At 42.8% G+C, this 23,675-nt stretch overlaps 1 protein-coding gene across 1 annotated transcript in view; it reads left to right on the top strand.

Annotated features, from left to right (window-relative positions):
* The window catches only part of si:dkeyp-72e1.9 (syntaxin-binding protein 4), a 90,393-nt gene that overhangs the window by 33,036 nt on the left and 33,682 nt on the right, over positions 1 to 23,675 (top strand). Inside the window, exons 4-8 of the mRNA XM_063214952.1 lie at positions 7,691 to 7,760; positions 8,052 to 8,126; positions 18,148 to 18,227; positions 20,776 to 20,899; positions 21,854 to 21,998. Coding sequence (XP_063071022.1) covers positions 7,691 to 7,760; positions 8,052 to 8,126; positions 18,148 to 18,227; positions 20,776 to 20,899; positions 21,854 to 21,998 — 494 coding nt within the window. The remainder of the gene's footprint in view (positions 1 to 7,690; positions 7,761 to 8,051; positions 8,127 to 18,147; positions 18,228 to 20,775; positions 20,900 to 21,853; positions 21,999 to 23,675) is intronic.

Raw genomic sequence — 23,675 nt, forward strand, 5'->3', positions numbered from 1 at the left:
TGTAGAAGTCCATTCTTTTTGACAATAATAGAGCATTGCACATCCTGTGCTACAGTGAAAATGGACCATCCAACTTGTGTTAGTGCTAGCTTCAAAAGTCAGCCTCCATGATGGCATGCGGATGCAGTAGTGCATTGGTTAAGATGTTCTCACTCATCTGTAGAGTTAAATACAGTGCTGAATGGTATAAATGGGTTTTAAACAGCATGAAAAGCCACTCATGCATTATATTTTGAAGGGAGATCTTCGATTACTGCCACATAGTAAGGTCAAATTGCATTCTCTACTATGTTTTAACAGTTTGGCTCCATCATAAGGACCAGAATGTGATAAAATGGTGGGTTTTTGGTCAAGACCTGTCACACTGTAAGCACTACAGAAAGGAAAACATTGCAAAACATGACAAGGAATACACCCACCATTTAAGCTGGTGAAATCATGTCCAAGATAGGAATTAACACTGTTTTTTATATAAAATCATCTCATCAGTTAATGTATTTAATTGTTAAGTGTTGTCTTTTGTTTTGTTTTTAGTCTTCCTCGACATTTGCTGCCATTTATTGTCCCCGTCCCAACTCTTTTGAGACGTGTTGGATTTCTCAAATTAGAAATGAGTACATATGTCCCCCAAAACAATATTTTTTCTTGGTTTTAACACTTAATATGTTGTCTTTTCACTATTCTCCATCTAATGAATAGATTGAGTGTTTTGAAAATGATAGCATTTTGATTTTATTCACTGTTTACCAAACGTCCCAACTTCATCGGAGTTGGGGTTAGTAGGCATAATTCTTAACAGGGCGGCATCAGGTTTTACCAAGCAGGTTGCAGTTACATTAAGCAGGCCAATAAGGACAGCTTTAATTTACAGTAGAGTAAACATTCTTCATAAGCTATGTTTACCAATGTGTATGTACAAACCCAGGATTACAGTGTCAATTCGAGATCTATCCCTATCTAGAACTATTCCTTTGAGATTTTATGCAACGTGCAGTACAAATATGTACCATTCCATGTATTATTAGTAATGTATCATTGTATTATAACATAATTACTTTAATAATCGGCGGGACTTAAAAATACTCACTCAGTCCACTGCATCTCTAGTTTATGCCATAGGCTCATAATGTGAGAATCTAACCTGTACTGTACTGCACTGAGGAGCTAACCGTTTGACACTTGTCATGTGAAAGTTTGAAAGTTTATTTATTTAACACAGGGACAGCATATATTAATAGCATTTAAGAAAAAAGCAAAACATACAAGATTGTAGCCATAAGGCTAATTTCCATCTTCTGTCCCTTGACAGGTTAGATGGTCCTTTAAAAAGAAATACAAACAAGTATTGCTGCTTGTGACTGCTCAGTGTTTCGACCACCAAGCCATTTACACAGATGTTCTGTGTAATGTACTGTAATGTACTGTACTGGACTGTACTCTACTGATATAGTACTGATACAGTACTGTACTGTATGTGTTCAGCTCATCTGTTGAGCTGCCACTGATGTTTAATTCAATTGCCTTGATCCTTGTGGTTTTAAAAGGCTCCCACAAAAGATAACCAGGCAATCTGATTACTGCCAATCAAGGCACCCAGTAACCTGCTGCATCATCTGAGCTCTAATGAGTCATGTTACTGGATGATACAACGTTCATATTAGCCAGCCTGGGCCCATTAACAAACTCTGATGCCAGGCCCTGCCATGGCCAGCTGGTAGGCCACTTGTCTGCCATGCGCCCGACCCGGGTTCGATTCATGGCCCGGGTCATTTGCCGACCCCGGCCCCGTTTCTCTCCCCATTTGCCTCCTGTCCACTTCTCATGCTATCCTGTCATTGAAAAAGACCACAATTTTTTTTTTTTTTTTTAAAAAGCAAAGAAAATAAACTCTGATTGGTTGGGATGGAATGTGACTTTTTTGCGGGGAAGACATATTGGATACCAGCTTGACTAGTGTTTCTTTCAGTCAATGTGAGGGTATACAAGTGAATATGGGACATAACCATGTAAAATCATCCCCAGACTGCTAGTAATATGAGGAACTAAGAATGAATTGTAGTTTAAACCTTCACTAAGTCATTTTAGTATACTACTACTACTACTATTACTAAGTTACTACTAGAGATGTCCCGATCCAGGTTTTTGCACTTCCAATCCGATACAGATATTTTATTTCACTTCCGATCCGATACCGATACCGATACCGGCCTATCGGAGTATTTAAGTTGAAAGCTATTTAGCCTACTTACTTCGTTGTCACAATCATGTTGTAAAGGGTTTTTACTCTTAGTAACAACTAGCCAACTGAATTAGGTGAAATTGAGTAATACACAATGATTTTTAATGAGAAACTGACCTGTTCTTTTTTCAGATATTAATAAACACAAAATAGGAAAATGGATCGGATTTTTCCGTGCATGCCGATCCGATACCGATCCGCTTTTTTTGCCAATATCGGCAGCCGATCCGATCCATCCGATCCGATACGACAACCCTAACTACTACTACTATTCCCTTTCCCTAGATAGATATTTTAGTATACTACTACTACTACTGCCGCTGTTACTACTACTGCTAGTCTCTTTTCCGAGCTGTGTGTGGGCTGAATGTTTGTGTGTTCTCAGTCACGCTTGCTTGATCCATCCACAACCGCATGCTCAGCAGTATTCCTCGGTTCACAGTGTTCACACACCCGTTCTTAACTGTGAGCTTTAAGTCGCACACGTGCAGTAGAGTGTTGTTTGGCTGTTCTTAATTCCTCCTCCCGGAATTACCGGGAGTTTCCCACCTACTGTGTCCGCACCCAACCCTGCTGCTTATGCACTCGGACACCCACCCGCCTGCTGCGTCACTTATAGGGAAGGCATCAGTACTTCTCAGCACATCACTTATAGCAGGGGTAGGGAATCTATGGCTCGGGAGTCATATGTGTCTCTTTTGGGAACTGTATCTGGCCCTTACTTACCCAGGGTTGCCAACAGTCCCTTGAATACTTAATCGTACCGTTTTTATAAATAAACGTATGTGTTCCGTATTGAGCAGAAACGGGACACAGGACAATTAAATGCATCAAAATTACATCTAAGAAATACAAAATGAGCCCCACACCTCCCACCATAATGAAGTTGACAGTTGGTAACCCTTACCTGTTATCAATAAAACTTAACAACTTGACAGTATACTTTTTAGTCTCCCACACTAGACTAGACAAGGTGTGGCATACATCAAGTAAAAGCATCTACCTAATATTTTTTTGGCAAGGAGTACTCACAATAGCTCAAGATTGCACTCAACTCAAGATCAAGATTGTTATTAGGCTGAAAAGATGCATCTGGTTGTTAGTACCATGTACATTACATTTAAATATAGTTGAATGAGAATTAAATGGATATCCTTTAATTATAGAGTGTAATTGGATTGGAAGTACTGTAGGTCTCAAATGTTTGAATGGCCGTTGCGTGTGGCACATACAATCTGACCCCCTGCTAATAACCAAGGGGGTCCCACAAGGTTCAGTTTTAGGTCCGGTACTCTTCACCATGTACATAAATAGCATACTCTCTCTCCTTTCCAACTGCTCTATTCATCTTTATGCAGATGATACAATTTTGTATTGTGTTGCAGATTCTGTACAGCTAGCATTGGAGAAATTGCAGCAGTCTTTTAATATCCTACAAAATGCCTTCATTGGTCTTAAGCTTCTACTTAATGTAAGCAAGACTAAATGTATGGTCTTTACTCGATCTAAGCATGGCATGAAAAATGATTTTAATATATCTACTTTAGATGGGTCTGTTATTGAGAGAGTATCACATTATAAGTACCTGGGAATCTGGCTAGATGACAAGTTCACTTTCAAGAAACATACTGACTGTCTTGTCACTACGCTCAGACAAAAGCTATCTTTCCTGCACAGAAATAAATATCACTTTCCTGTTTTCTGCAGAAAAAAGTTAATTGAAGCTACTTTTCTGTCTTCCCTTGACTATGGTGATATTATTTACAGACATGCACCACTCTCTAATCTGAAGGCACTTGACACTGTCTATCATTCAGCTCTTCGTTTTATTACTGGGGATCCATATAGCACTCATCATTGCCTGTTATATGATAAAGTTGGGTGGGCTCCACTTTCTCACAGAAGGGACATGCATTATTTTATTTTTATTTATAAGGCCCTCACTGGTAAACTCCCATTTTATATTTCATCTCTTTTAGTTTGGCACTCCAACCCATACCAAACCCGCAGCAGCAACTTTTTACTGGAGGTCCCTTATGCCCGCACTGAACTGGGTAAAACGGCTTTTAGTGTCTGTGGACCTTCAGTGTGGAATACCTTACAACAAAGGATGGGTCTTCAAGCCTTTGTGCCATTAGAACATTTTAAAGTAATACTGGGAAGTTTTTTATCACATACTTGTACTTGTTTTAACTCATAAGTTTTAATTCATAGTTTGTCTTAATTCTTACCTCTTATATGATTTATGTTGTATTGTGTATGTTGTGTATATATATGATTTTATATGTGTAATTGTTTGTTTTACTCGACATCATTGTAAATGAGGGCTGGGCTCTCAATGATTCTTCGAGTTTAAATAAATGATGAATGAATGAATGAATGAACATACTGTATGAATGGTAACCAGAGTGAGTGCACCTGTGCACTGCATAGCATGAGATAAGTATAAACATTGTTCTGGGAAAGCGGATCACCTTGAGGCATCCTGACCCCATCCCAAAATGGTGGCCAGTCCAAGACCCTTCTTCATCGGCTAATTCCTGGAACCATGGTCACACAGGGAAAGGGGCATGAAGTCATTTTGGAGCCTGGCTTAACTTACCACTTATGACCTCACTAAACTTAGTGTGGAGTAGGAATGAGGAATAGGTGTAACGGAGGCCAATTAGCAGAGTTTGGCGTGGAGCGTTAGTAAACGTTCCCTCCCAAAGCCTCAATACAGTGTGGTAACATTGGGCTATCGGACCGACCCTTTAGTTCAGCACGCTCGTACTTTGACAACCATTGCCGAACTGATGTAGTTGACGAGGTGGCAGGTTTGCGTCCCTGAGGGGGACGAACTGTGCGGGAACACTTTGGCCACGGAGGCAGACTAGGCGCTTTCCCTAAGCCCCAATAAAACTGATCACTGTACAGTAGCCCCCCCCCAACAGTCTGTGCCACCATATTACAATTCCAACAAAAAATACTTCAAGAGGGCCCCATGTCCCTATTTTGCGTAGGGTTGACAAATATGTATAACCGTTGTTCTAGTCACATTGTTCAGACCAACTACTTAGTAAAGTAGCGTAGAATAACTTCATTGCTCCTGAAGGAAACCAAGGTGTCCAGCCGTAAACACAAATACTGTACACATACTATACTGTACATTGTACAACAAATCAAACCTCAATCACACATCTGCATACAAACAAAAAATACCTGGAGAGAGGAAAACAGCACCGAAGTCCAAAGTGCTCTGATAAGGTGCCTTGTGGTGATACCCTTAGTCTGCACGGATTCAGTGACCTAAAATATTGTACTGTTAACTGAGCAGAAATTAAGAATCTACTTTACTGTGAATCATAAAAATAGTGGTACTCTGGTATAGTGGGGTGGGATGTAATGGTGGGAGCTGAACTTTTTAGCCTGTAGCGAGGGAGCTGAAACATTTAATGAGACAGAAAATAACACTGTGAAATGCAGCATAATAGAATAAATGGGCGATACTCATCTTCGATCAGTCACACACATGGAGCAATGTGCTGCTGTCCTGTCCTGTGCATGCAGTGGTGCGATGCTGTACTGTAAAATGTCTTGAGCTGGCTGTGAAATGTACTTGTCCTTGTTGATATTTTCAAACTGAGCAAGGGGCCAACAAAGCCGGGCTTGCTCATTAGAATGGAGGCTGAGGGAGCAGCTTGGGCAAAAGGCCTTGATTGGAAACAAAAACGTTGCTTTGAAGCCGAGGCTTTAATTAGTTAATTATCCAGACTATCGTACAGACTTTAATTAAAGTAATTTCCCCGATATGAGAATCAAACTTCTCTTCTCTGGGGTGTCCTCTAGTAGCCTGTTCTGTACTGTATGCCTCTGGACTACAAAGAGACTAGTAATGCAGAATTTGCGTAGATTTTGTGATTATAGCAATGCAGTATACTGCATTTATGAAGCACAAAAGTTGTCCCCCTTTTCACACATTTTCCTCAGAAGTGTGCGGATACCTTTCAATAAGACAGTGGGATTTCTGTGAAAGGTGGATCAGCAATTATATGGTTAATGTATGAGATTAACACAAATGCAAGCCAACAACAACCTCTTGGTACACACAGGGAGTGTTAGATACAACTATTAGAGTGTTAAATTAACACTGAGAAATGTCCTGTGCATTCTGTATTTTTTTTTTTCAAACTAAAAACTGAAGAAAAAAACTGACTCTAATCCCAGTATGACAAGTCAGAGCCAAAAACATAATAAATGCCAACCTTCCCGCACTGATCTGGCATTGATCATAAGAAACCACTGAGAAAATGCATGAGTCAGTCCAGTTCTGTGGAATGTACAAGTATTTGATGAATGTCTGCACTGTACATGAAACGGCCAATTTCTATGGCACCTAAAACTTCTAGGTGACGACTGTAAATCACTTCTTGTTCCTTGGAGCGAGCGCTCTCTTTTTTGTCAGCCTGCATCCCTTGAACTTGCACCTTCTCTGGCTAGAGGAAGCGAACAAGCAGAGAAGCTCTGAAGCCATCACTCCGTTCGTTGTCTCCTTGAGAAAGAGCATCAATAAAACAGAAGGCTGTCCTGACCCATATTCAGATCGCTTAAACAGAAACAGAAACAGGACAGGACGGGTTGTTTGAGGAGACTGAGAGCCACCAGAGAGCCTTGAGGATATGGGGAGTCTGGAGTGGGTCAATATGCCATTCAACTGCAGGCCATTTGACTGCCGCCCCAACCATCAGCCAAATCACTTCCTAGATCGTTTTCTTTTCTTTTCTTTTTTTTTTTTTAAAGATTTTTTGGGGTCTTTTTTTACTTTATTTTTGATAGCACAGTGTGAGAGGTGGACAGGAAGCAAATTGGAAGGGGGGTTGGCAAAGGACCCGGGCCAGGAATCGAACACAGGTCAGCCGCATGGCAGGCGAGTGCCCTACCAGTTGGCCATGGCAGGGCCTCCTAGATCGTCTTCAAGATCAAAGTTGCTGCCATTGCAATATGCCATTCAACTGTAGGTGACTACTGCCCCAACCATGAGCCAAATCATTTCCTAGATCGTTTTCAAGATAAAAGTTGCTTTTAAGCTGTGTTGCTGCGCACTGTAGGTCAACTTAGGGTAATGCAACGCTGTCGCCATTTTGAGAGAGATGCATCAGAACGCCATCCAACTTCGGCATAGCTACAAGCTAAAATGTATTGTCTTGCGTATGTTTTGTAGAACAGCATGGCTAAATGCATACATTTGTCCAATCAGGTTGGTCACAGTAAAGTCAACAGTGTTTGGCATGTTATTGTTATTGTATATGGCCATGGAAGTCATCCAATCTTGTGGCATTTGGGTCATTTGTGAGCCATTGTAATCCACTATTTAGAGACATAAGCTCTTTTCATTTACCTGAGATGTGCTTCCTTTTCCGTCAAATACAAAGTCTCACAAACTTTTGTTACTTGTATTTTCCATTGTCACAGGGAACTTACAACCAGGAGACCAAATACTGGAGGTGAATGGGGAGACTTTGATTGGAGTCACCAGTGACAGGTAAGCAACCAATCATACTAATGTACCGTACTGAAGATGATGTTAACCTTTTCTTGCAGAGCCTCTGTTGTAACGTTATTGCCACACACAAAAATGACCATGTCTTAATCTGTTACTCTGTAAGATTCTTGGTAATGTCATAGCAATGCTGCTGTGATGTAGTTAAGCTTTTTCAGCAAATGGTGAATGAGATTGTCAGCTACAATATCTGATTCTGCACGAAATAGCTACTGCCATGTCATAATGAGTAGTCTAGTCTCATTACATATGTATTGTGTGCATCCCCTGCAGGGCGGTGGACATTCTCAGAGCAGCGTCTTCTACCAATCACATGCGCCTTTTGATCGCCAGGGATGAAGAAGCCAGGTGAGTGAATGTATAACAGATGCCATTTAGCAGAGCTTGTGGACATAGTTAGTACCGTTAAACCTCCCAACCGAAGCCTCATACAGGTTCTCTACTGATAAAAGGGAAGTCACTTGCACTCTAACCTTCTTGGTGCGTCCAGTCCAGGACGGTATACAATCAAGAATAAACTGATCCACTTCGAAAAGATTAGGCCAGGGATAACTGGAGCACTCAGATACTTTTTAGTATTTTATTGTGGTGTAAACATAATGACTGGCGTTTCGACGCCGTGTGCGTCTTCTTCAGAGTTCTGTTCTCTTCAGGTTCTCTACTGACTTTTAGACCGCTAGTTAGCACTTCTGCCTCCCATACTACCTCCCATACTCCCATATCTGTGAGGTCACGGGTTTTAGAACTTGGTTTGGTCTGCTCATGATGACCACGGTCACAGGTAGGCAATACGAGGCTATTGTTAAAATGGACAAAAGTGTCACGTAAACCGAGGCTTGTGTGAATGTTTCTGTCAACACCAGTTTTTAGTGCAATGCAACTTCCCAACACGCACACCCCCACCCCCCCATATTCCCTGTCTGGCACTAAATGCTCCAGTTAGCACCACGCTCGATGTGTGACCTGCGTTGGCTCTCTGCGTTGGTCTTTTCAAGCGACTGAAACTGAAACTCACCCCGACGCCAGCCAGTGTGTGATCTTCTTAGCCTGCCCGCCGTAAATAATTCAAAGTGAAAATGAATAATTTTGTTCGTAAACTAGATCTGACTGGCTGTTGGCACTTGCACAGGAGTGAGCTGGCGTGAGCTTCAAAGAGGCCCTGGCATTGCCTCGTCGGGATTTTTGTTTTGGGCATCGGAACCCTCAGTCACGGCCCTCCAGGCCTCCCCCGTTCTCTCCTGCCTGCCTAACCGCCTAACCGCCTAACCGCCTGCCTGCCTGCCTACCGCCACATTTTGCCAACCAAAAAAGCATCAATGGAAAAACAAAGAACCATTGAAAATTCAGAGGCAAAACAGGTTGAACTTGTGGACGTTGCACCAAAAGTAAAATGTTGATACTACAATTGCACTGTGACTATTTTGGGTTCAGCCACAGGCTGACACATTTTTGCACCTATACGTGAACACACGTATGCAGACACATAAAATGAAAAAAAAGCCCCAGGTCATGCTAGGGTTTGATGATGAATGAATAAAAAAGGACTGTCATGTCCAGGCTCAAGACCAGAACCCAACAGAGAAGAGCCAGGCTAGCACACACAGGCATAATTATTATCATAGTGTTCATGTTTGTGTGCAAGGCAGCGAGTGAACCAATTCTACTTACAGTACAATGTCCAGAGAATCAACCTGTTACTTTAGGTGCACCCATTGTATAGAAGTATAGACTTTTTCATGGTCCTTTGTTTTTCCAATGCTGCTTTGTTTGTTGGGAAAAATTACGAGATGATGATGATGATAATGATGATGATGATGATGATGATAATGATGATGATGATGATGATGATGGAGCAGACTTCGATTATGACATGAAGAAACAGGGTTATAATTAGCTTGGGCTTATGACTAGCCCTAATACTACTGCTCGAGGGCCAGTGCTACTAGGCCATTGTCAGGACACAGTATATTAATAGGCATAAGTCTAGACAAGGCCGGGCGGCATCCAATGAGGTAGCAGTTGCATTAAGCTGGCCAGTGAGGGCAGCTTTAATACACAGTATGGTAAACATTCTTCCTAAGCAGTTTTTACCAATGTTTATGTACAAACTCAATTAAGGTGTATAGAGCTATCAATCCGAGATCACTATCTTTTTTTAGAGTGCATGCAAAGTGCAAAACAAATATACCATTATTATTAAAAATGTATTATTATTATTATGTATTATTAGTAGTAGTATTTTTCAGTATTATTAAAGTAACTATATTAGAATTTATGAAAAATACTTTACTAGTCCACTGAATCCCTCTAGTTTATGCATTAGCCCCATAATGTGAGAAGCTAGCCTGAGAAATTAGCCTGTATTGTTGGCTGCTGTATCTGAGGAGCTAGCGGTCTGACCCTTGTCACTGTTTACACTCTGCATAGCTACCAGATGAATCATCCAGCATTAGCACCTATAGTTGGCACAGTGGTAGCCACGTGGGCCCTGGAGGCTAATCTCATGAGCAGTACAGAAGTGCAGGGCAGGATGTAGTGGACTTGTGGCCAGGTGTGGTGATCAGGGCCACTGGCAGCTTTGGCTGGGTCCAGGACAAAGCTATATGAAAGGGCCCTCCACCAAAGTCATACAATATAATGAGGAGGACTCAATTTTGGCGCCCACTCTCCCCTTGGGCCTGGGACAACTAAACCATTTGTTTACCCACTGTCGGCGTCCCTGGTGGTGATGCACTGCTTCCATTGCAAACAAAATTACTTATGCTAGTTGGCTTTAGAGACAACTAGAAGCACTCAGAGAGTGCAGACCTCCGCCAACAGGAAACTGCTTGATAGAACATTTGACTATGTTACACCCTAAGTCTTTCTGCCTTCTTTTTGTGGAGTTCCCACAATTCAGTTTCTGGTCACTAGGGGCGTCTATACTGCCGTGCAAAACAAGAACGCAGTAACTCAAAATGGTCGAACATTTTTTTATATCGGAAATGGGTTTTAAACTACCTCATTTGTCTTGTGTCAAAAAATGGTGGTCCAAAACCGTCCCGTTTTGGAGAAAACTCATTTTGAAAGTGCAAAAATGACCAAAAAAAAGTTACTGCCTGTTGTATTTAAAGGTTATGTCGTACAAAACAAAAACGCAGTAAGTCGGCGAGTTACTGCTGCACGTTCCAATGGGACTGGTTTGGGAGTAGACCGTAATACTAGCCAAGAACGCAGTAACTCCTGCAGTAACTCCATTTCGTGGCAGTAATACCAGCCAAGAACGCAGTAACTCTGTTTTTTGTGGCAAAAAGACACATAAATGTTGTTTTTTTGGGTTTTTTTGTGTGCATTAAATTTCTATCCTAAACAAGCATTACCAGGAAGTGTCACCACCAATTTACCGACAACACAGTTGTCGCGCCATATGGGAAACTTTGAAGCCTTTTTTCTCAGTTTGCCGTTTTCAGAGTTACTGCGTTCTAAGATTGTAGGGCAGTATAGGCCAGCAATGGAGAAGAATCTTTTAAAAGATCCTGATTCCGGTTTGTTATCCGGATCATCACCAGAATTTTATCGCTTGTTCCTTGGGTCATTATCAACAACTCCACAAAGTTTTGTCCAAATCCGTTGATTGTTTTTTTAGGTTATACCGCTGACAAACAGACAGACAGACAGACAAACAGACAGACAGACCAACGCGACCGAAAACATTACCTCCTTGGCAGAGGTAACAATGCCGCCCCCGCCCTTTGCTGAGTTCAGGAGTGGAAACCAATTTGAGAATTTGAGGAGTGAACACTAGAAATACCTTCTTAAATAACATCTTAACCTGTGCTGCTGCTGCTTTGTGCTTGTTACCTTTGAGGAGAAGGTTATATACTGTATTTTGGGCTTTGGTTTGGTTGTTTGTTAGACATTTCTTGGGCGATTGAAGTAATGAATGCAATTGCTTGAGATTTTCTTGAAAGGTTGGAAATTGTTCAATGAAAAAATACTGTAAGTAGATGTCGGTGGGGAAGGATGGGATTTGATTTGGCTGTCACAAAATTTGGCAAAAACAAACATATGAAATACACAAAATCCAAGCCTATAAAAAGCGGAATCTGAACAGAGAGTAGCATACCAAGAAATTCCACCAGCCAAGCTTTGTAGAAGGATGGGGGATGGGGGATGGTGCCGTAGCGATGACAATGTTGTTCCAATGGGATTACGTTGATGCTTCCGCCTATTCCCACTGCTTCGTGGTAATGGTTATCCACAGCACCCGGCCGTCACTGTCATGGATTGCTGACTCACCTGAATGCTGTGAGGAAGGCATGCTGACTGGCTGGCTATTGTTTACTTACTGTGCACAGGGAAGCCAACAGGGGGTCAGACAAAGGGGTTAGTTGCTCCGGGCCCAGTGATTCGGGGGCCCCAGAAACGGTTCCTCATTATATTGAATGTATTGGGTGGATGGTGGCCTTTTCAGATGTCTTTGTCCCGGGCCCAGTGATCGGGGGCCCAGAAATAGATATTCAATGTATTGGGTGGATGGTGGCCTTTTCAGATGTCTTTGTCCCGGGCCTGGTCAATGGCGGCCCTGTTGGCGGCCCTGACTGCGTTGACTGGGAGCAGGGCGAGGGGCTCTAGTCTACGTCATGACCCTTGTGACCTTTGACAGATCTAATCCCAGTTATAACCCACTCTGGAAGGATCAAGATGGATTTTTTTTCTCCTTCCGTCCGTTCCCTTACCATTCATCTCTCTCCTTCCGTCCGTTCCCTCACCATGCATCTCTCTCCTTCCGCCCGCTTCACTCGTCTTGAGTGTATTGAGTGTTTTATCCTTGTTGACGGCATCATCATCTTTACGTGAGGAGATGATGGGCATTGTGAAGGCAGTGTGTTGTGGATTTCTGGTCTATGAGTTGTAGCTTCAGACACCACATACCTACAGTGCAATTCATGATGCCTACCGTTTTTCTTTTGAACCTAAAAATGTATGACTAACGGTCAGAGCTAATGAACTTCATAGCTAGTTGTGACCATGGGTGCCTTAAAAAGTGTGAAAGTGTTAGTTAGCAGTTGTCAAAATGGATAACCATGATAACACTGTCACACATACAAAGACAGACACACATGCAAACTGGACTTCCGCTCACACATGCAGCAAAAACATCTGCACACACGCATGCACATCCTCACATCTGCACACACACCTGCATCAGCAAACAAACGCACCTTCATGAGCACACACACACACACACACACACACACACACACACACACACACACACACACACACACACACACACACACACACACACACACACACACACACACACACACACACACATAGAGGCAGAGCCAGGAGTGTTTTTTAGCCGCTGCTAAAGATGACAGGTCCTCTGAGCTGAGCTGAAAGGGGAGGCAGGCAGGCCATTTTTGCTGACCTACTTCTGCCAGTCAGAGGTGAGTCCATGAGGGCCGGTGACAGCGGCACGGTAAACATGTAAAAACACGACAGGAGCAGGAGGGATCACGGCAGGCCCACTTTAGAGCTGTTTAGTGCTTTTTAGTGCTGCGCTACTGTACAGCAGTGTTTTTCAACACTGGGGTCGGGACCCATTTTGGGGTTGCCTGGAATTCAAATGGGGTTAGGGTTAGCGCCTGAAATATTACTTATTTATTATCATTACTTATAACATAACTATGCAACATTCTGTTTGAAACGCCGTTTACAATCTCAGACTGACATAAATATCTGTAGATTTAATAGCCTACAACTTGTGTAGCTCAGTCAGGTTTTAATTTTTGTCATGAAAAAAAAAACTTGTATGTGGTCGCCAGAAATTTGGGATGTCAAAATGGGGTCCTGTACCAAAAAGGGTTGGGAACCACTTGCCTACAGGTTTTGGCTCCAAGCTGCATTACATACAGAACAGAATAGAATCGGTGGAAGATACTACATTAGATTTTTGTAAATGTGTTTCTTGGAAGTGTACGGTTGGATGTATGCATGCAGTGGTGTGCAGACGTTTTCTGCTTTGTTCAGCTTTAGACTTGTCTGGTACAGTAGTTCAGAATAAAGATTAAACTGCAGGACATATAAGGATATTGGATGCTTTTTAGTAATGGAGCATTTTGAATAATAGCTGTGTCATTTGTGTGTCTGTGTACATTTAGTACACTACTTTTTTCTTGCTCAGCCGGCATGGTTGTCCTACATTTCCTCTTTTGTTTTGCGTGACAGCCCACAGCCCTAAGCTAAAATATCATGTAGTAAAGCTCTTGTAGGGCCATACGATGGTCAAAAACAATATCCGAAAAGGAAAATGGAGAAGAAAAAAAGTTATTATACTAATGAAATGTAGGCCAGAGATCACAGATAGCGTTTTACCATTTTTCAAAATGCGGTCAGCATATTGGTGTTGTTGCCTTTTTTTTTTTTGGTATCGTTTGATCCGCTTGTGTTCCTTTCTTTTTTTTTCATCTGCCTTTTTCAATCTCCCCGGAGACAAGACTTAATATCTGTTGGGGAGGTCAGAGGGCGGGGGTCATTGGTGAGCCACTGCCCGCTCCATTTACAGTGGCGCAAATAAGTAGGCTATTTGATAGGCTACACTGCTGATGTCCCCCACTTCTGTATAACAAATGAACATAGGGTACATACAGTGCCCTCCATAATTATTGGCACCCCTGGTTGAGATGTGTTTTTTAGCTTCCAATTATTTTATTTTTTTTAATGGAAAAAAAGAGAAAAATCCAACCTTCAATACAAGTGCATTTATTCAGTGGGGAAAAAATCCCACATAAAGAAATAATTATTTGACATCAAATAATGTGTGTCACAATTATTAGCACCCCTGGTGTTAATATTTTGTACAACCCCCTTTTGCCAACAAAACAGCACCTAAACTTCTCCTATAATGTTTCACAAGATGGGAAAAGACAGAAAGAGGGATCTTCAGCCATTCCTCTTTGCAGAATCTCTCTAAATCATCCAGAGACCTGGGTCCTCTCCTCTGTACTCTCCTCTTCAGCTCACCCCACAGGTTCTCAATGGGGTTGAGGTCAGGGGACTGAGATGGCCATGGGAGGAGCTTGATTTTGTGTCTGGTGAACCATTTCTGTGTAGATTTGGCCATATGTTTAGGGTCATTGTCTTGCTGAAAGACCCAGTGACGACCCAGCTTCAGCTTTCGGGCAGAGGGCAACAGATTTTGATTTAAAATGTCCTGGTATTTCAAAGCATTCATGATGCCATGCACCCTAACAAGGTTCCCAGGGCCTTTGGAAGCGAAACAGCCCCTCAGCATCACTGACCCACCCCCATACTTCACAGTGGGTATGAGGTGCTTTTCAGCATGCGCATCTTTCGTGGTACGCCAGACCCACTTAGAGTGTTTGTTGCCAAAAAGCTCAATCTTGGTCTCATCTGACCAAAGCACACGGTCCCAGTTGAAGCCCCAATACCGCTTGGCGAACTCCAGACGCTTGCGTTTATGATTGTGAGTGAGGAAAGGTTTTCTCCGTGCGTGCCTCCCAAACAGCTTGTTGGCGTGTAGACAGCGCCTGATGGTTGATTTGGAGACTTTGTGACCCCAGGATGCTACCATTTGTTGTAATTCTGTAACAGTGAGCTTTGGAGATCTTTTGATTTCTCTTACCATCCTCCTCACTGTGCGTGGTGGCAAAATAAACTTGGGTCCTCGTCCAGGCTTGTTTACCACTGTTCCAGTTGTTTTGAACTTCTTAATTATTCCTCTCACAGTGGATATGGGCAGCTGCAGTTGAGTGGCAATCTTCTTGTAGCCTCTGCCTGACCTGTGAAGGTCGACGCACATCTGCCTCACTTGTATGCTGTGTTCCTTTGTCTTTCCCATGTTTAAGAGTGGATAAGAGAAATGGCCTCGGTGTCACGTCATATTTATACCCCAGGGAAACAGGAAGTGATGAATTACTAATTAAATGTTCCTACATACTCTGGTAAACTTTGTAAACTACTGTAGAAATGACAGAAATGCTTCAATTATATTTATTTCCTGGGAATTGTTAAGGGTGCCAATAATTGTGGAACAGGTGATTTAATGAAAAACAATTATTTTTTAGTCAGGGATTTTTTTATTTTCTTACAATTCATTTGAGTTGAAGGCTACATTTTTCTACAATTTTCAGTGTGACAGTATTCTTCTGCAATAAACACTGAATTTATTTTAAGGCTTTTAACACATCTCAACCAGGGGTGCCAATAATTATGGAGGGCACTGTATATGTAGAATGACGAAAAACCATACGCTGTGCTTCTGGGATAAACATGTGGCACGCATGTCTTTTTTTTTGTGCAAGCCAAGACATAATGCCTGCTAGGGAGGCCAGAGCTTGACACCACAGCTTGGTGAAGAAAGTTCACATCTGAAAAAATAATCAATAGCTTTTTAATTTTATTTCCTAAAATACAAAGTATTTGATCCCATACCAACCAGTTGGAATTCTTGCTCTCTCACACACCCCTTTTGCCTTTAACCCCTTAAGACACGGCTTTATAAATTTGTTGTTACCAGTATGGTAATGACCAAGTCGTGGTGCATTACTAAAGGGTCTGTGTTGTGTCATAGTATTGTAGTGCTATGGTAGTTACATTTCAATGACTATTACAGCGTGCCTCTGGAGGTACGGCATGCATTAAGGGGCTACGGAGATGCTATTCCATAATCTACTCATGACCCACCTGTAGTAATTGCAGCACTTGATGAACTCCTTATCTGTTAATAAGGCACCAGTCAAATGCTCAATCAAGCAGACTCCAATCTCTCCACGATTGCCAAGGCCAAAAGGGCTATCCAAGGATACAAGGGACGAAATAGCAGCCTTGCATAAGGCTGGGCTGGGCTACAGGAAAATAAGATAGCAGCTTGGCGAAAAAGGCAACGACAATATGACTGTGTGATTGTTTTAAGAGGTTACGTCTTACAAGCCAAAAACGCACTGCACTTATCATTGTAGCAGTGGTTTGGGAGTACACAGTAATCATTCAATCTTCATTTTTCAGGTGAACAGCCGTGAGAATGTTGTTTTTTTTCTTGTATGCATACATTCCCACCATAATAAAAAGTATTATATGGAAGAATCATCACCACTTCACCTCCAGCACAGTTTGCCGGCTAGAAAGGAAACTTTAAAGTTTACCAGTAAGATGAGTTACTGAGGTCCTGCCGTGGCCAACTGGTAGGGCACTCACCTGCCATGCGGCTGAACCGGGTTCGATTCCCAGCCCGGGTCCTTTGCCGACCCCTCCCCGTCTCTCTCCCAATTCGCCTCCTGTCTACCTCTCACACTATCCTGTCCTGTTTTTTTTATTTATTTATTTTATTTTAAAGATGAGTTACTGCGTTCTGAAATTGTAGGGCTGTATATGGGGGGTACAGGCATGGACTGGTAATCTGGCATTTGGCACAATCATGGCTGTGTTGTCTGGGGTTTTGCTTTTGTATTTTCCTAGAGGCTGGCCCACAATTTAGACAGGGCTGTGCAAAAATGCCAAGTGATCCCAAAAATGCTTTTTTTGATCCCAGTCCAGCCGTGTGGGCGTCCAGGCAGACTGCATGATGGATGTACTGGTCCCTTATCCCTTAAGGGAATTATCCCTCATGATATTACATACCAGAGAATAATGGAGCTGTAATGGCATTGGTGGGTTACATAAGGCACCGCAAAATTGTCTGACTAGACTAGTGGACATTTTGCAAGGTGTCCACACCACAGTTGTTTTTTGGGTTTTTACTTGTTACTGTAAAAAAGGATGGTTGGTTCTAGTCAGGCCCGCCGACTAGACAAATGGGTATGTTGTCCCGGGCCCAGGGAGATGCATTTATCATTGATGCCATTGTTAACAGAAACTGGTTGACTGGTTGGCAGTAGGTTTTTACATTGCAACTAAAAAACTAAGATAGTAAGCAACTACAGAGCCCTACGGCTCTGGGCAACTATAGTAGAATAGACTAGAGATTCTTCATTCATCCCAAAGAAAATTAGATGATTAGACCAAGAAGCTTTGTGTTTGGTGGTCTGAGTTCATTTACTTATTGTTTCATAAGGACAGTATGTAAAAAAGACCATAATAACTTCAGCCTTGTGTAAATGCCCTGCACCAGGTTATAGCAAAATAGTAATTGTCACAGGCATTGAATAAGGATATTGGAAGAGAGAAGAAAAGAAAAGGAGGGGGGGATGATGATGATAATGATGATGAAATGTCATATTGAAATGAACTGTAAGCTTTGTATATGAACAATTCTACCAACAAAAAGGAATAAGGATATTACTATTCAGAATGATATATCTGTGCTGTGGTGTGTCTTGTCCGTGTGTCTGATTTGTTTCGGTGGCCATTTTGTGTGTTTCAGGAGAGAGTTTGGAGAGCTGCTGGAGAAGTACGGAAGCAGCGGCAGCACAGGCTCCACGCGGAACTCACCCAACCAGCATGGTGTGTACTACACACACACACACACACACACACACACACACACACACACACACACACACACACACACACACACACACACACACACACACACACACACACACACACACACACACACACACACACAGACCGACAGCTCCCCCATTAGCACGGTGTGTGCTTGGTGACAGCTTCTCATTCTCACTTAGATGCAGCTCGACACCCATTCAGATGCCTCCTAGCACTACAGAGATACACTAGCACCATGCAAATCACAGTTGCTGCCTGTTGTCCACACAGGACACTGCACTTCTTTCAACCATTACACTTACTGTAACTCACTAGGGGCATAGCTGAATGTTTGTTTTGTCATAGTATGAAATGCACAAATACAAAAACAAATTGGCAAACAGTGACAAAGTTCACATAAGTTGAATGCATAAAGATCTGTTGTCAGAAATAATTTGTGGGAACTTGTTTGTGAATGTGAGAGACAAAGAGAGAGAGAGAGAGAGAGAGAGAGAGAGAGAGAGAGAGAGAGAGAGAGAGAGAGAGAGAGAGAGAGAGAGAGAGAGAGAGAGAGAGAGAGAGAGAGAGAGAGAGAGAGAGAGAGAGAGGTTACTTCTGCTGTGTCTGTCTGCAAGTGTCAGAGAGAGAGAGAGAGAGAGAGAGAGAGGGTTGCACTAAAAGTTCAAGGAGATTACTTGTCCAACTACATTGGCAGGCTTTTCCTCATCCCTAGTCTAGAATACCTCTCTAATACTGCTTGAAACCAAATTTGTGGCAAATCTGTCCAAAAACCAATTTGACAGACACAGTAGTGTCTGTCAAAGGTGATGAGGTGATTAAGAGCTGGTTGGATCAAAATTTTGGTAGGGTTTTTACTCTCAGGATTGGATTTACCAAAAACGATGCTGCTCCATATTGAAAAAAATACAGTATGCTGTACTACACTGCAGCACTACACTGTGCATTACGCATTTATGGTCGGCTGCAACTGCTAACAAGGTTGATGTATGTAGGATTGTGGCCAGATTTAGATGGTTAACTACTAAAAAATATACTAGTCTAACTTTACATAGTCTAACTTTAATGGTCAGAGCAAAGCTAAAAATACAGAGTGGTCTGAATCAACTCTTTCTCTGCCTTTCCGAAAGCACAGATCCACATACAGTATTATTTGCGCACCTCACGATGCCTACCTCAGGCCCGTGTCGTGTGTATGTATGTCACGTATGACAGAGATTTGGCCTAACAAGCCCCCGGAAAAAAAGAAACCCCCTCCCGTCACCCAAAAAGTTGGGCAGATTTCCTAATTTCCCTTTGATCTGTTTACTATGACCCGATTAGAGCGTATTAAGATAAATCATCCCCAATAATCTGCTGTGAGTGCCGCTGCTAAGATGCCTGGGGGCAGAGGCGGAACAAGTTTACATGGGGCCCCAGGGCAAAACACTGAAAAGGCCCCTCAAAGTCATAATAGGGCCAGCACCACCAATACGAGAGGGCGCTGGGAGGGCCCTGGGCCCAGGGGCTAATGCCCTGCTCGCCCCTCCTATAGCTTTGCCCCTTCCTGGGGGGGGGCTAAAGCCAGCCAGCCAGCCAGCCAGCAGTGCAGCGCGATGCCAGGCAAGCAGGAAGGCCCACTTAAGAGGATATTTATGACAGCTAACTTGAGAGAGGCTCACGCTGCGCTTCGCGGACGGTGATGTTCGGTCCCCTCAGCGATGATGACACGTTAATTGGCAATTTTACTGCCATCTGCTGGCTCATGTGTGACCTTGTGAAACTCAAATGTGTCATATTGTAATTCATTTTTGTGTAATTCAGTTTTCATTTTTTTCTCCTACAGTTTAGGCCATTTACTGCAGGCAGAGAGAAATGTAATTAATCAGTTTAAGGCTAGGAGGTAAAAACCATCCCCGAAAAAAAAGGATGTGTGATAATCAGTCCTGTTATTCCAATTCAATTTCAAGCCATTTGAGTGGGTTAGAAAGTTAAAGGAAGTTCACTCTGAACCACAACTTGCCTGCCATATTTGGGGACAATTGTGAAACAGTTATAATGTCTCAATCAAATATGTTCATTATTTTTCTATTTAAATCTCTGTAAAACAGGTGCTAAAGACCCATCATGTTAGACACAATACATGCATAAGCATTGGCGCTGTATTGTGTGTATAGTATGTACTGACCAGCGGTTGTGTGAACAGTACAGGAGGTTTTACTAAGAAGCAGGTTGAGGAGTAGACCAGGTTCAGTTAAGAGGTAAATCATCTAATAGAGCCTGGAGTCCTCATTTTTCTCTCCTCATTTTCTCTTCTATTAGATGATTTACCACTGAACTTAACCTGGTTTACTCCTGAACCAGCTTTGTAAGTATAGGCCCCAGTATGTGCTATATTCTTAGAAAATGAGGACTCCAGGCTCTTCTATTAGATGAGTTACCTCTTAACTTAACCTGGTTTACTCCTGAACTTTGTACGTACGTAGTATAGGCCCCAGTATGTAAAGACCCGTGGTTGTGTGAACAGTACAGTATGTGCTGACCTGGTGTTGTGTTTGGTGTAAAGTAGGCAGATATCTGGACAGCTCGTCATCCGGCTCCTCGTCGAGATCCCAGAGTCCCCTGCTGCTGAGCCCAGCCGGCCAACAGAACAACTACAACAACACAGGACCTCTACTGCGCTCACTGAGGTGGGGGAGACACGCACACACACACACACACACACACACACACACACACACACACACACACACACACACACACACACACACACACACACACACACACACACACACACACACACACACATACACACACACACACACACACAACTACAACAACACAGGACCTCTACTGCGCTCACTCAGGTGGGGGAGACACGCACACACACACACACACACACACACACACACACACACACACACACACACACACACACACACACACACACACACACACACACACAGTTACACCAACACAGGACCTCTACTGCGCTCACTCAGGTGGGGGAGACACGCAAACACGCACACACACGCGCGTGCACACACACACACACACACACACACACACACACACACACACACACACACACACACACACACACACACACACACACACACACACACACACACACACACACACACACACACACACATTCTTGCTTACACAAGATCACACACCTGTGCTGATTCAGGTATACTGTGTCTAGGTCACTGGACTTTCACACAAAGGAAACTACTGAAACACACATAATGTGCTATGCAAACAGACAAACTGTGGAATAACTTTCTAACAGCTGATGAGTTTATTTGTGATTTATGGATACAATACATTTTCGAACTGGTATATTTTGTTTACATTTAATTATTTGTGTGCGTGTGTGTGTGTGTGTGTACGTGCGTGCATGTGTGTGCGTGCGTGTGTGTGTGTGTGCGTGCGTGCATGCCTGTGTTCGTGTGTGTGTGTGTGTGTGTGTGTGTGTGTGTGTGTGTGTGTGTGTGTGTGTGTGTGTGTGTGCGCGTGTGCGTGCATGTGTGTGCGTGCGCGCGTGTGTGTGTGCGTGCGTGCATGCCTGTCTTCGTGTGTGTGTGTGTGTGTGTGCGTGTGTGTGTGTGTGTGTGTCTATCTGCTTGGTTGTGTTGCAGTCACCCAGGGGAGGGGGTGATCCAGCTGATCACGCTGGCCAGGAGTTCCTGCAGTCTGGGCATCACCCTGGGAGGAGGCTCCAACAAGCCCGACGGACCGGCCATATTCATCCAGGAAGTACTGTCTGGAGGAGACTGCCACCGGGTAAGAGAGATGGAGAGGGTGGAGTGAGGAAGAGAGGGAGGGAGGGAGGGCGAGAGAGAGAGAGAGAGAGAGAGAGAGAGAGAGAGGGGTAGAGAGAAGGACAGAGAAAGAGAGAGAGATTGAGAGAGAGAGAGAGGGTACACAAACATGTACTGTACTGTAAGCAGGAATTTAGATTCCTTGCCAACAACATTGGCAGACTTGTGCTGCTTATCCCTAAACACTTATCTACAGTACTGTGATGCTTCTTTTAACCACATTTGTGGTATTGTAGATCCGAAGTGTAACCAATTTGATAAGTGCTCGCATGTTAAGTTCTGGGCAACAGGAATGCAAGTAGTAGCTGTAATTCTCTTTATCTCAGTATCCTATCACAAAAGCGGATGTTGTTAATCATCAGAAAGATCAAAAGCTGTAAAAGTGAGCCAAGATAAGTGTGTTTTCATCCGTGTGTGTTCACGTGCATGCGTGCATGCATGGCATGCACAATTGCGTGGGTGTGTGTGAGACGGGTGTGGGTGTGTCTGTGTGTCTTGTATACGATAGTCTATGTAGTACAGGTGTGTAGCAAAGGAATCAAAGATCTATGGGATCTATTGTATCTTCCTTCTTCCGTTAAGACCCTTCGTTATAAAATTGCTGTTACCAGAAAGGCAATCATCAAGTCGTAGTGCATGACTTTAAGGCCCTCGGTTATGTCATCATGGTGTAGTACTATGGTAGTTTACTTTTCAATGACTATTACAGCGTTTCACCATGCATTATTAGGCTAACTTTTGTCTATATCTTGCCTATACACCTTGACCACTTGAGTTTCCCTTTTGGGATCACAAATTTGACTTTGACTTGACTCTAACATGGCAGTAGTGCACATTGATGATAGGCAAGCTTGGCAGCAACAGATTGTTTTGTGCAATTCCTTTGGATACTTTGGTTATTTTTTACAGATGAAAGGTATTCTTATACCCATGCAGAGTTGACTAAAGAGCATGATTGTTATAGAGCAGTATAGTGTCACTTGAGTCTTTGAGTTTCGCAGTCACTTCAGGGTTGGGATTATTGCCCAGAAAGTGACAGAACACTGCACATAACAGAGCAATTGTTCCTTGGCTACCTTTCCACCCGTGGAGTTCCTCTAAATATTCCAACAATGCAGATCTACAGACAACAGTAAACAGGCGGAAATATACTGTTGCAGGGAACACCAGTTTACCGGCCTGTGTGCATTACTTTTTTGGGAGGAAAAAAATCTCTATCATTTAGTTCCTGCCACATACCCTTCCACCTCTTCCCAAAAACAAGATGGATGGTCTGTATTTGGATGAGGAAGAGGACGTCATGGCTGGGGGTTGAGGAAGAGGAAGTCATGTAGGTGCCCAACGCGTTCCGCCTGCCTGATCCGTTCCCTTATGACTTTCACGTTTTAAATGTTTCTTTTGCAGCCGCCAGAACTTTAACACAAAGAGATATGTTATATATTTATATTATACCTTTACTTTATATCGTTGTTTTACATCAGATGCATTTGTCGCTGTAAATAGCCTAATATTGTGCTCTGAATAGTCAGTTGGTTAGCTGACCAGTTGGTGACCTTATTTAGCGTTTCTGTAACGGTTATATATTATTATAAAACAGACAGTTTAAAACGCAAACTTCCTCCTGCAAAATAAACACTTA

This window comes from Engraulis encrasicolus, chromosome 2 (assembly GCF_034702125.1).
Source record: "Engraulis encrasicolus isolate BLACKSEA-1 chromosome 2, IST_EnEncr_1.0, whole genome shotgun sequence".
NCBI classification, from domain to species: Eukaryota; Metazoa; Chordata; class Actinopteri; order Clupeiformes; family Engraulidae; genus Engraulis; species Engraulis encrasicolus.